Genomic DNA, 18,296 nt, shown 5'->3' on the forward strand with positions numbered 1-18,296 from the left:
GGTTGTTCTTGGGTATCCCTAATATGACAGTTTTTGTTTTTATTATTACATATTTGTTTTGATTTACTAAAATACGCTAACTTGTCTTTGTTTGAACACTCATGCACAGCATAGTGGGTACAATCGCCGTTCTATCCCGCTAGAGAAGGCGCGAGTTTGAATCCCATCAATGACGTGAGGAATTTTTCACAATCTGGCTTAATTATTCAGTCTCAGGCAAGGATCGCATGGTTTTTTCTCCCAGGAACTCGGGATTTTCATCCAACAAATCGACAGCAAACTGGTCAAATACACAATATATTGACGCCGAGTTGACCTATATAACCTTTCGTTACGAAAGCTTATATTAAACAGAGCTTTATAGTCAAGCTTGTGGGTATGAATGTGTACATACAAGGGTGACTCGAAAGGTTTTTGCAGTCATATAATTTTATTAAAGTTACCTACTTAAAATTTTTACAGTTTCTCAAAGTATCTACTCTGAGCATCTATACAAGTTTTTGATTCTAAACCAACTATCAAAGCAGTTTGTCCAATCTTCTTTGGAGATCATATTCATTCCATCGATGAAGGCCTGAAAAGCTTCTTCATTGCTCTCGAACTTTTTCCCTTTGAGTAGAATTTTGACTTTTTGGAATAAAAAGAAATCACGAACGTTAAGTCTGGAGAATAAGGTGGATGGGTGATTAATTGAACACCAGAAGTGACTAAAAAGTCTAATGTCAATGCTGAAGTGTGATCCCTCGTTTTGTCATAGTGAAGCAAGGCCCATCAAGTTTTTTTTTTTTTTTTTTGGTCTGTTTTGAATGATTTTTTCAAACACTTTAGGAAGACAATTAGTAGTATACCACTCACTTTGACAGTCTTTCGATCTTCTAGCTTTACAATTTCTAAAAATCCACTTTCTCTGAAGAAACAAGCTACCATTCGTTTTCAAACACTTTTGACTCAGGGAACGCTCTTGGGTGGAGGGGTTGTTTGAGAACACCGAACGGTTGATTGTTGCTTTCTTTCTGAATCAAATTTATATCCAAGTTTCATCACCTGGAACAATATCATAAAGAGTCTTGGATTTACCTTTATCAAACTTTTTAAGCATGAAACGGCACCATTCGACAAGCGCAACTTTTTGATCATTATTCAAGTTGTGAGGCACCCATCTGCTAACAAGCTTCCTGTACTTTAAACGATCATTAATGATCGAATTAATTGCTATTGATCCAATGCCCACATCTTTCTCTTACTGCCGATATGTAATTCTTCGATCATCTCTCAGCAAGAATCTTACCAGCTTAATTTTTTCAGGGGTGATGGCTGTTGATGGTCTCCCTCAGTGCGGTTCATATCTTCAAAATTGGTTTTTCCAAATTTAAGTTCCTTGAACCAATTAAACTGTTGTAATTGATGGTTCTTGGTCCCCTAAAGCATTTACTAATCTTTCATGGCAGTTGGATTCGATAGAAAATCATGGCACTTGAACTTTGACGATTAATCTCCATTTTTGGCTTACGCAATCTTTTAAAAAACAAAAAAGCAAGTTACTTGTCAACAAAGTCGCATTGAAGGATGTTGATAAAACTTGGCATTTAGGGTAAATAAAGTCGTTGAGTTTGTTGGTGCATCAGCAACTGTGGCTATGATGCACTGATTTCTGTCTAATATATCTTGTTTGTTTGTATATAGTGAGCTCATTACGTATTTGAAATGACTCCACCCACAATAGCTTAATGTTGCAACAGTGATAAGACAAATTAATATGGTCTCACTACAGCTCTTCTCATAGCCTTAATAATATCCGCTCTGGAATTTGGATCTCTTGTGTAGAACTGTAATTTGAATTTTTAAAAATAAAATCAAATTAAAGTCAGTTGACGGAGTATATCACAATCATATTTACTACTCTTACATAAATAAATATAAAATGAATCCCTTTAATATGATAAGACTGGAAGCTGATATAAAATTTATAAAGTTCTTAATAACCAATGTATTAACAATATTCTGCTACCATATATTTATTTTAGAATTCCTACCAGATCTCTCAGATTTGCTGAGCTTTTTGTAACACGTGAGAGGGCATAAATTTAAATTGAGGAAGGATCCCTGGCTGAAGGTCTTCATCCAGCTGGTGGTTGATTGTTAGAAAAGCTTTCATCTGGTGTTGTGGAACTGGACAGTCTCAATAAATTCACTACAAACTATTAAAAGGGATAGGCAGATGATGTGGGAAGGTTTTTTTTAAATATAATTGGAGACGTTACGTGGTGAATTTCCAAGGAATCTATTTTCTATAATGACCACTTTTATACTACATATATATTAAGATAGTTTATTTAGCTATTAACTAAATCACTATATATTAAGGTAACTTTTGGAAACCTTGCCGGAATCCAAAGATTGGGTACCTTGGGAACCTTGTATAATTACTTAGTTAATAGCTAAATAAAGTATCTTAATATTCACGTGGTATAAGGGTGGTCATTATATAAATCTAGATTCCAAGTTTTTTTTTTTTTCCTATAGAATTAATACTAATTAATTCTATACCGGACAAACCATGGCAAATTTACCCTCTTGAACTAGTTTTCCATCTAACAAATACAACCTCAACCCTTTTATCAACTTTATTGATTTTACCAAACAACTTCATTCAAGGAACTTTGTCTGAGCTTGTTTGAGTAAGGTTCTGAGTTGAGAACGAATTGTTTTATCCTGGTTTTATTTGTTAAAACTTATGATTGGTAATTGTACTATTTGTTGTCGCACTTGTTTGCTTAAATAAGATAGCTATTGAATTTTAATATTATGTATTGTTATTTTATGTAAACCATTTCTACTTTATGGCACATTGTTTAAAGGTGCAACATCTGTAATGTGCCAAGTTCAAATAAAAGTAGTTCGGGTTGTGCCTTTTGCTTCCTGTTCAAATAAATGGGAAGTACGTTGTTTTTTGTCTGAGCGATTTCCTTTAATCAGGCCTGATTCGGGTGTGTCCCACTTTGTGCAACCCCAGCTGGGCATCCTCTTCGCTTTCCTTCAAGGAAACCATGCCATTTAAGTCGTGTTTCTTCCAGCTGCAGGACCCACAGTGTCTCGGGCTCATTCTCCAACTAAATAGATATTTTATGTAAAGGTAAATGATGGATGAGGCAAACAGCTGCATGCAAATGATTCTTCTTTTCATTTTCTTCCAGACACAATGGATTTCTATTAGGTTGGGTTGTTTGAGGTAAGCGCAAAGCAAGCAAGACCGTGAGATGTCAGTTTATCACGTCTCTAAATTGTTTGTGTTCTAGGCTGGCTTACGTGTACCTTGGAGGGAAAACCCAGTTTTCTAGTAACTACTCGTTCTGCACACTCTCGTTTTCTTCGTTGAGTAAAATAAAAATAAATCAAATATTTTCTCTCAGTCATTAATATGCCGAAACGCAAATACCATAATAAAAGTTATGCGATACCAATTATCTTCCGTTGTGTTGTCTCTCTTCTTTACTTATTTTTGAATAGTCCTGTATAATATATAGCGCTTCCAAAATTTCCCTTTTTTTTTGGAAGTGCAATATATATTACTGATTTGTTTCATTAAGGATGCCTTTGCAATTCACTCTCATTATCCATTTCAACCGTCGATGCCCACAACAGTTTGCCCACACCGTGTGGAAAAGACTTGAGTTCGAATCCATGACGAGAGGAAATTTTATGGATCTTTTTCACAACGTGGCTGAGTTAGTCGGCCTCAGACGAGGATGGAATGGTTTTCTCTCTCAGAAATTAGGTTTTTCGCTCAGAAAATCGACAACAGAACACACGCGATACATTTACAGACATATTATATACGACGGAATATTGTCTAAATTGCTGATGCGCCTAAAACCCTACAAGAACCAACATGAGACGTTGGAATAAAGAAACATAGCAAGAAAGCATACGACAACAAACTCATCCTGACAATTTTTGAACTACATTTCGCATAGATCAGTCTTCCATCTGTATTGACACAAAAATGTGATACAAAAATATCTTTAGAACCTCAATTAATCGCAACGTACTGAAACTCAACTGACCACCATCGGAGTTCCATAAATTAACTGCACCCTTTACAGCACTGACCATTTTAATGGTTAATTATAAGAAGCCTGCAAAGTACAATATTATCGACATGTATTGTGCTTGTTTAAATGGACAGAACATCTGGTATTGAAGCATCTTATTTACACTCCAGAAATGTTTTGTTCAATCAAAAACAAAATTATGATTGATTTATTCCCTTTTTATTATTTGCTTTGTTTCTTTTCTGAGTTGCTAACCGATCCTTGACTTGTTTAATGAAAATATTGCGGATCAACTGTTCGCTGTGTCGATCTTTACCTTTTTGTTTCTCAAGAATTCATTCTTCTTAAAGCTGCGTAACCCCTATTTAGGTTTAAAGATACACGCTGATTGTAGATATTAGATGTTGCCTTGAAAGCTTAAAAAGACATTCTCTCACATCATTTGATTTGACACTAGAAAAACAGTACTTATCTCATAAAATCAGAAAATAAAATTGCTTTTGACACTACGAATCCAGGAAAAGGATTAAAAAGTGAATTCCTACTGAGGCGTAGTAAATATGTGCTTGTGCGCGTTTGTTACCATACAACTTAACAACTACTGTGGACAATAAAAGTGTGTTAGAATTACCACTTCATTTCCTGGTCACTCCTAAAAGTGAAAGAATGATTAGTTAATGAAAGATCACAAAAAAGGCAACACGCTGTGGAAGACAATCGTTTACATTGCCTGGATGCTCTCAATTTGAAATAAACGATTCTCCATTCGGCCACACACCTTGAAGACTTGCACAACTATTCTGGCACCTCGCTGATTAAAGAATTGTTATAATAGAATGAGGTTATTCATTCAGTAGAATGTAAAATTAGGCATTCACTGAAGAACTTAATAGAGGAAGACGAAATTTTTAATTGGTCCATCCTTCACCATCTGTTTAGCAGAATGTTTGCATATATCTTTAAGAAATTATAATAATGTTTAACCATTATTTGGTGCCCTTGCAGTAGCACAGTTGGTAGGATCACCGTCTTCCCCACACTGGGTGGTAAAGACCTAAGTTTGAGTCCCATCGATGACGTGAGGAATTTTTTATGGGCCTTTTTCACAACGTGGCCCAGTTAGTCGGTTTCAGGCGATGGTAGCATGATTTTTCTACCAGAAACTCAAGTTTTTCTTCCAGTAAAAAGAAAATTAACCCCAGAACACACGCAGTTTACAGAAACTATATATGGAGCAATATGGCCTTAGTCGCTGATGCTCCTAAAACCCTACTACAACAACCATTATTTGGTGCCACTTAGTGAATAGATGATAATTTGGCTCAGGCAGCTGAAAGTTCTCATTTATATGTCATAGTAATACTTCTATGCAAAATTGTAGCTGCAAATATCAACTTGAAGTACCGAAAAAAAATGACCAGACCTGAATTTCTGTCACTGGTACGCTGGAAGCTGCAATCTTCGAGAAACTCGAAGAGTGGAGGGAAGGGGGGATTCGTGCATGCATCTGATCTTTCATTTTTATAAAATTCACGTTCCAGTTTTACAAAGCGAAAATTCTTTTAAATTCTGGCCCCAGCGAACAATTACTGTGGTCAGAGGACTGCGAAATTATCGCGTCAGCTAAATGGAAAATTTGGAGAGAATTGTAGCTTCAACATTGTAAAAATCTGAAGCTTTCATTTTCATTAATTCCATTCCAAGTCAGCATACCAGATTATCTTACACTTTTAAGCTGCAATATCGAACACCATATAGATAAAACAATGCCCTGCATTGAATGCTCATTTATTTAGTCAGTTGGTATACTGACTAAATAAATAAACCAATGAAATCTAAGATTAAATGTCATTTGGGGTTAGGGACCCTGCTTTTTTATTCAGAGTACCTGTTGATTTTTACTGTGGCCTCATAAAAATGATAGTATAGTAACTAACTGTTAAATAGGTATTTTGCATAGTCATAATATACTGTCCTTCAATATATATACAATTATTTTTGTTATTGTGTTTTAGGCGCATCGGCAACTTGGGCCATATTGCGCCTTAAATAACGTGTCTGTAAATTGCCTGGTCGATTTGCTTTTAGCTGCAGGAAAAACCCGAGTGTTTAAGACAAAAAACCAGGCTGTCCTCGCCTGAGACCGACTAACTCGTCCACGTTGTTGATAAAGACCCATAAAAATTCCTCGTATCATTGAACGGGATTCGAACTCAGATCTTTTACACTCTGTATGGGGAGGACGGTGGTTATATTAGTTGTACTACCCACAAGGGCTGAATGCATACAACTCCTATGGTCACATGATAGATAGATAGCAACCAGTTAAAAGTAGGATATAAAAGGCATTCATACTCATTGAACACGCACGTGGAGCAGAAAGTTACGATAGTTTTGATCCCTTCACAAGAGATGAGATAATAAGTTATCACGTAAGACAATTGAAGAGAATGTGGTGAATCTGTCAATTTTCCAGCCAAGATCTGAACATCTTTTGGGATGCATTGGAACAAACAATTGAGAGCCAAAAGGTTCCGTAATTCAACAGAGTAGCAATCTTCTGGAAGGAGCGGACGACATCCATTTCTCCACATGACAGACAGAAAGTGTTCCACCGAAGGTTACTGACGTCTTTAAATCCCATGAGGGTCATACGGGATAATAAAAACAATTAATCTCTCTAATTAGGTTGCTATTTGCACTCTTCCAGTATGTGTCTATGACGATGGTGTACACAACCACCTAAAAAGCGTAAATCGATTTATTTGAGCTTTAGTTATAAAAATAGGTAAATGTGAAGGCAGCTTATCAGAAAATAGGTAGATTATCTTCCTTAGTGGGTCGAGCAACCCACTAATCTCATGTTTTTTTTATAAGGTAAGGTACGATATGTTAATGGGTACTGCGGGATGAGTTTATGGAACCAAAGAGGACAGTGGTCAAAAAAAGTTTAGGAACCACTGATTTAGATGCTGCAGAACATGGACGATGGTAAGGGTGTGTTCCGCTATCCACACGCCTCAAAATCGACCCACCGGCGAACATAATTTCTTGGGCGGATTATTCAGACTCACAAAGCTAGACAGTGCCACCCAGTTCAAGCTTACTCAACTGGGCGGAACTGTCTAGCTTCGTTATGCTGCTCGTACACATAGCCTTAGCGTCTTAAAAGTCAGTTCTCATAAAATGACTCAACAATATTCGTCTTCTTTTGCAACGAATATCATGTAACGCTAACCAATGCAACGTCCCTCCATTCCTCTTATTTTCGCTTACAACTAGTGATACGCAAATTTTCAGGAATTTCTTTACTGTGAAAATGTTTTTTTCTGAAAGTATATACACTACCCTCCACAACAGTATTCTTACACAATATCAGTTTCACATTGGTGCCACTGTCACTTACTTCAATAGAGTACCATTCTCCCCTTTGGCTTTTATTACACACCACACCCTCCTGTGACTTTAAATCAGACCGTTGGTAGGCCTCTACCAACGGACGAGGGAATGCAGCGGATAGATTTGAACAGACTCATCCAAGAAGACCGGACAATAATAAGACGTGATTTGATGGAAAGGCTGAAAAAAAATTATGGAAGGATTCAATGTCCAAAAGTGGTTTTCTTATTTTTATTTGCCATTAGATGTAGATATATTCCACAAAAGATTAATTCGCCCATAAGACTTTCTTCTTGTAAATCTGTGCGACTGGTGAGCTGGATTTTTGCATGGTTGATACACACCACATGGCCGGCTTAGTGTGAACAGTTGCTTAATATCTTGTGATGTCCTCATGAATAGCGGTTACACCTCAAGGCGTTGTGTCATGTTTCGCTCTTACTCTCTTAATACACATTTCTCATATTTTGGAACCATACGATGAGCAGGTTCTGAAATGTGCCAAAGGTTTTCAACTGGATCTGAGAACTGGGGAGGCCAGGTAACGTAAGCAGCAGCCATTTTCAATCCACTGCAGGATGGAAGCCTCTTCAACAGTTCATGTTGAGGGAAATGGGCGATAATCTGCCACGATGGTCCAATGTGGGTTGGCAGATGTACCGTATTTAGCAGGGGCTTGAACCCCGGTCTACTCAGAGAGAGTGTGCTGCTGCACTCCCGCTCCTGACCACTTGGCTACGGAGGCCTAAGGGGATGCCAGAGAAGATGAAAATCTATTTCATGTTCTTCACACAAATTCAACATGATCCAATCTCGGTAGGTCTCCTTGACAGTATAATGGTTTTGCCACTTGTTACTCGTTTGGGGAGTTCTGGGTTCGAGTCCCATTCGAATGACATGCAGATTAACCTGTGAACCTACTCTTGCATAGAAATAATACAACGAAGCTTACTCATCAGTGACTCAAACTTTAAGTTTGAGTCACTGATGCTCCTAAAAACCAGTAACAACACTCCATTTCGCTGGTACTATCATTTCGGAGCATCATCCTGCAAGTAATGCATTAGAGAAAGCACATGGTCATCATAGATTCCTAAGTACTCTCAAGAAGCGATGCGTTCACGCACAAGAATTGGTGAACGCAGTTAGAAGCGGCCCTGGACCAAAGAAATTTCATAGCATGAATCGTAGAGTGTGTCCTGCGATAGTTTTTTTATCCGCCGTTCTGCAGACATTTTGTGTTCGTAGTCATGTTGATTACACTTGCGAGATGGTGCCCTCTGATTTTCCGCTGATTTCTATGACCTTCTTGACGGAGGCTCCTACTAATCCGGGTCCGATAGCCAGTCCTCGTGGTATCACACTTCCCACAAGTGGAAAAGACCCGAGTTCGAATCCGGTTAGTTGTATAAGGAATTTTTATAGGTCTTTTTCACAACTTGGCTGAGTTAGTCGGTCTCGCGCGAGGGTAGCATGGTTTTGTTCTCCCGGAAACTGATTTTTCGTTGGCATCTTTTCGGTGCAGTTGTCGATGTTCGCTTCGTGAACAGTCTGTGCGTTCTGACAATCAAATAGCGAAATAATTTCCTCTCTCTCTGTTTCGTTCTTGCTTTTTGCTTTAGGCCAATCCATTTTGGTAAGGGGTTCCTAATAAATTTCCCAGCCAGTGTATCAATGTGTCTATCCTGTATATAAAATAAAATCGAGATCAAAAACAAACCCTTTTTCCCATACATATTTAAGGGAAACTAACAAAAGCCTTTTCTTACTCAATATCAGGCTAATCTAGATTTCTATTTTTACGCATTTCTTTTGAGATAACCTAATTGTCTTAACCAATCAGAACAAATTAAAGACTTCCGTATAAGTGTAGCAGCGAGGAGATATAAGAATAGGACAAATTATGTTTCATAAATAAGGCATATCACAGTTATCTAATGCAAATAACTTCATATAACCCCAGGGGCTGACATCTGGTGAGTATTGGCTTGGCAAACCCAGGGTCCTGAGCTGGAAATCATCATTCTTCTCTTTCTATTAACCTTATTCCTGCATCTATAATATAGATGCAGGAATACAGTTCCAACCAACAGAGCCACGGAGTGAAATCGGTCCATAAGAATTCCTTGCATCGTTCACAGGATTCGAGACTTCTCCATCTAGTTTGGGAAGGATGGTCATTATACCCACACGCTACCCGCGAGGGTCTTATGACTTTTGTATCGAGTGAACGGTAGAAAATTGTATGCTGTATTTCTTTACATGACATTTTTCGACGTATAAGTTATATCATCTGGAAACGTTCAAACTGATTTTACGATTTACCTGTGCCCTTTAGGTTAGAGGTAAATTAAATGTGTAATTACACGTGCTAGATGCGTTCACTTACGGAACTGCAGTGTGGATGAAAACGAGTGTTGTCATGGCTATAGTTAATCACTTGCCGGAAGCCATGTCTGCGATTATCTAAGCAGTAAATTATTCAAACTCAGAGGAGAATCCTTCGGGGTATTTCCTTCTGCGAGATTCGCTTTAATCGTTTTATCCAGCGATGTATTTGCCGTGTCTTACGTCTTGTTACGAATTCCAGGCGGAGGCTTTATCGTCGCTATATGACCTCCGGTTTAGCTTTAATAGGCTCCTAATCGGTCAATTTTCTGCGAAGATAACATTTTCTTTAGTTCTAGGAGTCACCACCCTGACTGTCGCTGGTTTCCTCACTGACCAGCGATCACAAAGAGCCTATCGTAAGCCTTTACCGGCGCTGCCCAAGGGCGCGCGGAAGATTCACCGCCTATATAAGGAGCACACCTTCTCGCCGGCCGCCTCAGGTCAGTTCGGAGGTGAACATCAAACTTGTTTGCTGTACGGAACACAACACACACACACGGCAAAGCGGCGCTACTCGACAAGTGACTTTTGATGGCGAGCGAACCCGAGAAATCTCGGGAGAGTGGGGCACGAGGCCATCGTGCGGCAACGGTTGGATGCTTCTTGCTCTTGCTAGTCCTCTTGAGCTGCCTCTCCGTCTCCCAGTCAAGCCCCGCAAAGACATCGGGGTCAGACGGACACAAAAAAGCGACAGGTAAGAATAACAGTTTGGTGTCGTAGTTCACACCTCCATAATTAGTGTTATTTTGTGGTAATGAAGAAGAGTTTTAAAAAAAAGTTCGTTTATACTGTAGGACCACCGATACTAGAGGAATTTAATGTGTTGTACATCTATAATCCCTTTCAGACTGTTATCATTTGATTTGGTTTCTTAACGTAGAATAATCTGTTCCTGTAGCGCACGATCTACCTTCTTGTGATCGAAGAAAGTCATTTGATATTTGCTGACAGCAACCACAAAATAAAATTGAATACTCGTACATACACTTATTTTATCTTAGATAGATCCTTACATTCTGTCAGTTCGTGACATTCTTTGCTCCCTTGAGCCTATCAAATATGTAAGGAAGAGTATAAAGCTTCCAGTGATTTAATGGTACTCCCGTTTACAATTTTAATACAGATTACACCCTTCTACCTATTCTCAAGTTGATGATTATATTCCTCCAGTACATCTCAGTTCACAACAGTTCGGAACATTTTATTTTGTTTTCACTTGACCACTCACCAACTCCTTCTGTCCTTTTTAAATAAGCCTTTTACTACGTAAAGTGAATCCCAAAAATTCAGCAGAGCATTCAAAGTCAACTAGAAAGTTTATATTTTTCTTTTCCCTTTTCCTGTTCTCAGTAATCGAAATCAGTCCAACTCACGAAATGGTTCGAACTCTGTACTCGTAGACTGTTTGCCTGCGGAAATTTCTTTTGCTTTACAGTAACATCGTAGACTTTCCCACAACCTCAGCAAGATCTATATTCCAGTAACGAAGTGCCCTTCTTTTTAGCCCAAGGACTATCGTGTCACTTAAAGTCGTCTCCAAAAAAGGTTGACTGACTTACAACCTGTTTCTAATTTATTATATTCTTTCGTGAAGAACGAGATTTCCTCGTTGGATTGAGCAATCAGCAGATGCTTCAGCGACAATGCTTCGCTAAATGTTTATTCAGAGTTTTCCCGTAACTTGTACTCCTCCTTCGCGAGTAGATGCCGGTTATCTCATGTCTAGACAATGCAGGCAGTCGTAGGAATTCATCGTGTTGTACGAGGAAGAAGAAGACATCGTCATTATTTGAGATAGACGTTCGTCGGTGAAGACCCACTTCCTCGAGAGGTATGGAAGATAAGAGAAGACATAAGAAAGACCAGATGGGGAAAGGGATGAAATAGCAATCGTACAGATCTTCGGTGTTATGTGGAAGTAAAGATGTTTATCTGATAAGTTAAAATTTCGCAGCATGTTCCTTAGCTGTACTCGGTTTCCTAAAAAATATTTCTAATTGCGAGAAGCATCCTCAATTCTTTTACTCCAAACTTATACTTTTGCCAAAGGGGCCCTTGACCTATGAAGACTATCACAGGCATATTTGAACCTTAAACCGTTAATGCGCTTTTCCATATAAAATTTCCTATATTTTCATTAATCGCATATTCTAGAATATTCTAGAATGTGCAAACTGAAAAGGTCAGAGTTATCCTTTTTTGAGAATGGATAAAATCATTGACAGTATTTAGCAGTCACTGTTTGAACCACGCTCAAATGCTACTGCACTTGTGCCCTAACCACTCGGTTAAGTAAGGCCGTTGCATTATATGGTTGAAATATGTGTTAGAAATCATAGTTTGTGTTGGTAATCTTAAACTTCTTGCACAGAGTATCCAATCACCGACATGCGTTAGTTCTTTTCTAAAGATGAATGTGCTTTGATATACAGAGAGAGAGATAACCGAAGATGAATGAAAGAAATATATCCAGAGTGTCTGTTTTGCCAGACGAAATCGGATTAAAAAAACCTATAAAAGTTTCTCACGTCATTAACGGGATTCATACTTGAACATTTTCCAGCCGGTGTGGGAGGGATGATGATTATTCCACTTGGCTGCTTGCGAGGACTGTGCATAATTACTAAGTGTAGTTGTAGTTGGGTTTTAGGAGCATCAGCGACCAAGTTCATTTATATTCTGCCTGAGCAAGGTCATCTGTTCACTAAGTGGCACCAAATAATGGTGGTTGTTGTAGGGTTTTAGGAGCATCGGCGACTAAGGCCATAAAGCTGGATGAAAAATCCGAGTTTCCGGGAGAAAACACTATGCTACTCTCGCCTGAGACCGACTTACCTTCTTAGCCATGTTGTGAAAAAGTCCCATAAAAATTCCACACGTCATCGACGGGACTCGAACTCGGGTCTTTTCCACCTGGTGTGGGGAGGGTGGCGATCCAACCAATTGTGCTATCCACAGGGTTATGATTACTAAGAGGTGTGTAAATGATTCGTTGTTGTACAACATTTAAGTTACCTGCATTGGAAATATCATATAGATTCACAACGTCCTGCCATTGTGGAATAATTGTCGAGCGAGTAAAGTCAGTCCAGCTTAAGGCAGTGTTTCGCAACTGCTGTGCCCCAAAGTTCTTTATTGAAGGAAAATATCTTTTACTGATTTCACTCGAGCATTTACGAATATACGCGGTTTTCAACAACATACTTCTTTCTTGTATTTCTTCCTTCCTCCATCAGTCACTGGGATTTTAATAGACTTCCAATTATCTCTAAATGTGGCTGAGATTAAAAAAATTATGGACCACTGGGTTATGGAATGCCATTGCACAATCTCTGCTCCTGCTTATTGGTCACACGAATAGGACTACGTTTAAAAAATGAAACAACAACAGAATTCTTGTTTTACTGAACGATAAACGTTTCATTCATAGATATTTCCAAAATGAAAAAGGTCATGGCGGATTTCAATGAGTGCTTCTTATATTCAAAACTTAGTAAGCTGCAACGGCTTTATTTCCAAATATTAAGAGATATTCAAATGCTCTAAATATTCACTACATTTTGCTTTTATTTTTTGTTTCATTTGGTGACTTTTTGACGAGTTTGTAAATACACAAAGGCACAGCTTCGGCAAGAATTCTTTTGAAATTATGGAGTGAATTCAACTGAAATTTCAGCTCATTTTGTGTGTAAACTTCTCTTTAAGAAATCCTGACTTTAAATGATTTCTTAAAACATTTATGGAAATAATTTTTTAATAAATGAATGAGTATTTACTTACGGGTTTCATTCTTCTTAATATTTTTCTGTGCTTTGACGTGAAAGACATCCTCTTGGACAACGACTTCACCAAGTTTTGTTTCGATCAATTATTCCCTATGTATGATAAACGTTCGTTGTATTTCTTTGAACTCTCACTTGTACAAGATAACGAGGCCAGAAAAGCCACCAGCATTAACCTAATGTTAGATAATAAACGATTCTCGTTTATATAATTTATGATTAGAAAACCACATTTTAGTTTTTCCCTTTTTTGTAAACTAGAATTTCGTTGCTTGTCAGCCACCGTATCTCAATAAATCTATTGTCTTCCTTCATCTGCTACCAGTTGTTGGAGCTACAAAGAACTTGTCTTAAGAACTCGCTCTGCCTTGTCCTCTCAGGTCCTTAAACCCAAGTCTGCTATTCTAAGTAGCAAACGAGCAGAATTGGTGTAGGAGTATCCTCCAAGGAGAGGAAACGATTCTCAGTTGGAGAGTTTGAAATGACCCTTGGTTTCCTGTCTTAAGTGGGCTTCTTTATCGCGAATACTAGATAAGATAGCAACTGAATGAAAGAATGCGTGTGTTTTTTCAGTGTTATTCTCACTTGTTGCTAAAAATATTGTCGGCTCAGAAATTATTTTTCTTATTGACCGCAACGAGTTGGTTTTCTCTCTTAGATCATGACTTCCTTATAGGGACACTGGAGCTTCGAGAAGGATCACTTTTAACGTGCGGAAATTTTATAGAAATCGGGTCAAGAAATGTGTAGAATATGACTTTTCACTCTCATTGCTAAACACAAGATGAAAAACAAGAGGGTAATTGAGCTGCCATAGCTAAAGACGGCCTTGGCGCAGTTGAACCACTTTTAACAAAGAAACATGAACCGGTTAATTAGGTATAAATGGATATATCTAAACAGCAAATATGTTCGCTTCCGTGTTACGTAAGTAACATTGTCCTGTTTATCATTCCTCCTTTCCCCAGGAAATTATTCTGTGGAAAGGAGTTACACGCGTAACCCACTTTCCCTACGTTGGTTTCAACGAGTTCCTTGTCTGGTTTCATCTCATCGGAGAGATGCGCAGTGTGGGCATAAGAATTACTACGTGTGTGTCTGTTAAAAAGGTCAAAGTACTTGTTCTTCCAGATTTCTCCTCCTCGTGACATTTCCTGTCCCTACATTTATGGTGAGTGCACTGCGAATCCACGAAGTAATCTCGCTTTCAGATCAACAATAGGATTTTAAAGACGAATCTGCGCTCAGTATTTCGTTTGGGGATTGAAAGTGTTTTGAATTTTTGTTTTAAACTTAACGGAAATTGCACAGATTGATCCTATTTGCAGTGAAAATCATTATAAATGATCCCATTTAAATACATGCTTGTACTTGAGTAATGAAAAGAGAGAGAGAGAGAGAGAGAGAGAGAGAGCCTACACCCAAACGAAAGTGTCAGTCAGTTGAAAAGTCATTGAAAGCTCTCACTGACCTAAAAGAAAATATGGGATGACGCCGCATATAGGATCAATTTGAAGATGGTAAAAGAGTTCCCACCCAACCAGTTCATCCATTTCATTATGCATAGAATATGCAGAAATATTTGTTAATATAAATTGTTGGAAATGAGGACCAAATAGACGAGGAATAGAATGGTATTGATAGTAAGCAATCTTGAACGTACTTTGTTGTTTGTTCAATATTTTGTAGTCCGACCCTGGCTGACTGTCTAAATCGCAGAATAAGTTTGTCTTCATATTGAAGAACTGCTGGTGAAAAGTGAGGCCCCATCTAAGATGAGTAGGAAGGTAAATGGGGGATCTCACTTGCTTCGCTCGCTGCCCCCCTGACAAGGGCTTTGACGTCATTTTGTGATCTTGTTTATTGAAAACAGTCTAAGCGTCTTAGATGGGTTTAACTCAAGGCGTATCTGATGGAGGTGTCTCCAGATGGATGATTAGAAAATAGACCTGGTGGCGAGACGCAGTTAATCACATCCATCAGTATGCATCTGGAATTATATTTTCCCCTAATCTATACTAAACGTGAGTATGGAAAATCTCTGAATGAACGCTGAGGTCATCATCATCGCTTTGCTCAATTTGTTTAAGGTTATATTTTAAGGATAGGATTGTTCTCTATCACCATCTCAATTCTGTGATAGGTGTAAATTCCCTGAGCCTTCGACAGATGACATTTATCTCCAAGAACTCCTCAAGGAATTAAACACAGAAATGTCTAGCAATTAAGCGCTTTCTGATAAATATTTGAACTAAGAATGAGACCCATTCGTAGAATTTTAAATCCCGCTCAAAGGATTATCAAGAAATGATTTCCCCCATTTCCGTTTCTCTAACAGTCTTCTGTAGTACTCAGATCACATCGAACACAATAGCGAGTAACAAAACGTTTCTCGATCTTGAAATCTTCCATTATGGAGCTCATAAAACGATTCTTACTTGTGGCTTGTAACTTAAAGAAGCCACTTTGCAACTACCAGACAATGTCATAACTTACAGTTGTGTCAGCTTATTCTTGGACATACTCTGCCCTCATGGGGACATACTCTGCCCTCACTTCATTTTTATAGACTTTTAAACCCCCTGTTGCGCCCTGCAACCAGAAGCTTAGTTTCTCGATGGAGTTATGCTCTGCTGGCAGATGTGACTCTTTGAATCGAGTTTTAATTTTGTTAATACAAAAAAAGAAAAACCGTTTAGGTGTGTCTTATTCTTTATTAATCAGGAGTGAGAGAGATTCAATCAAGGCTGCTTGATTTGAAAGCCAGTTCCACGCTTAAAATAAATCTTCTTGAGTATCACCGTAGTATTGCTTTGTGTCATAAATGGTTTTACCAATATTTCATCTTTTTCTATTTATGCTCTTCGTGTGATTTTGTTTTGACCTTCAGAAATGTTGCCCATTTTCTCTGGCCTAGCACGATGTCTGATTTATCATTCTTTTTCTGTATGTTCTTCATTTTTGGGTAAAGCGTTGTCTTCTTCAGGATTAAAGCAAAGTTTGAGTCTCGACAGATGAAAATAAGCTTGAACGATCCTTCAAATGCTTTATTTTTCAATTTTTAATTTTTTAATGATAACCACAAAAATTAAAAAGTACAAGAATTTGTATTTTAATATCTTGTATTGGTTAACTAATTGAAGCAGGTGTTCGGATCGATCTGGATGGCTACGGAGGAATTAATGGTGCTTATTGGGAAAAAAATGCCCATAGAAATATCTATAGAAAAGGCATTGAGCTAAAATTGAACGTCTATCTGACAGTGCGGACAGAGTCTGTAAGAGTAGATCACTAATTAACTCTAATGCCTTTCTTTTCAGATAGTGCTTAAAATTTAGATCGAAGTTTGAAGTGGACGTCCCTTCATACTTGATTTGTACGGAGTGAAAAGGTTAGAAGAAAAGTAACTCCGAACGATTTGAATGTCATCGAAGATCAGCACAGGAGCTGTAAGCTCTTTTTGCGAGATATGAGATAGGCCTGAGGTTTAGAAGGATTGAATTAAACTAAGTTTTCCCTGCACCATTGGAGATTTACCCGAAGATCAGCATTTAAGGAATTGGTGGCGTATATTCGATAAGGTGAAGTTTACCCAGGATCAGGTTTCTCAAACTTGAAGGTAAAATGTAGTGTGTCATCATCAGCAAAACCATGGACAGGATTTCCAGTCCGTGAAAGAAGGTCATTAATATACAAGAGGAAAAGAGTGGGAGAAAGAACCGAACCTTGGAGAATCAGCATTTGTAAAGAAGGTTAGAAGACAGTGAGCCGTCTACCACCACCTGCGGTGAGCGGTCGGGGAGAAAACTGGATATCCATTTGGAAAAAAAAAGAAAGAAAGACAGACAGACAAAAATCCATAGATGGGAGGTTGTTTAAAAGACCTTTATGCCAAACACGGCCACAGGTTTTGAAAATGTCAAAAGCAACTGCTTGAGTTTGAAGCTTTTCTATTGAATTTGTTGAAAGGAAAGTGACATAAAATTGAAGGGTTATATTAGAGCCACCCGAGAACTAACTCATCAACCCATCTGTATTATATCCATAAATTGAAATATTCTCTCTATCTAGTCGATTTGCCTGTTTTTTTTTTCTGAACGAAAGCCCGAGTTTCCAGGAAGGGGAACCTTTGTTATCTGCCTGAGAGCGAGTAACTTAGCCAGGAAGTTAAAAAAGCCCATAAAAGTTCCTCGCATCATTAACCGGATTCGAATCCAGGCTTTTCCCACCCGGTGTGGGGAGTACGATCATTATAACCTTACTCACCGTCCGTGCTGGTAGCAGAGTGGACGGTGAGTAACCTTAAGCCAATAATTGATGAGATCGAATCCCATCAATGACGCGACGAAGTTTTATAATCTTTTTCACACAACGTAGCTGAGTTAGTCATTCTCAGACGAGGGAACCATGGTATGGTTTTTTCCTCCCGGAAATTCGGGTTTTTCGATCCAGAAAGCAGCAAATCAACAACAGAACCCGCAATTTATAGATATGTTATACAAATATATACGGTATAATATGGATAAGTTTCTGATGATCCTAAAACTACAAAAATGTTCAACCAAGAATTAGGTTGTTGCAGCGCTTTAGGACATGTGGCCCAAGTTTACTCAGTAACTTAGGTCATATTGCACTGTGTATAATATGTCTAAATTGTCTTTATGTCCAAAAG

The 18,296-nt window shown here is 38.3% G+C and overlaps 1 protein-coding gene across 1 annotated transcript in view; it reads left to right on the forward strand.

Moving 5' to 3' along the window:
• The first annotated feature begins 10,260 nt into the window (after nt 1-10,260).
• Nucleotides 10,261-18,296, forward strand: part of LOC150086909 (uncharacterized) — a 45,252-nt gene continuing 37,216 nt past the window's right edge. The window contains exon 1 of the mRNA XM_090372318.1: nt 10,261-10,536. Within this exon, the coding sequence (XP_090228444.1) occupies nt 10,374-10,536 (163 nt within the window). The 5' untranslated portion in view covers nt 10,261-10,373. The remainder of the gene's footprint in view (nt 10,537-18,296) is intronic.

This window comes from Mastigoproctus giganteus, chromosome 4, assembly GCF_048544385.1.
Source record: "Mastigoproctus giganteus isolate SK-2022 chromosome 4, ASM4854438v1, whole genome shotgun sequence".
Classification (NCBI taxonomy): Eukaryota; Metazoa; Arthropoda; class Arachnida; order Uropygi; family Thelyphonidae; genus Mastigoproctus; species Mastigoproctus giganteus.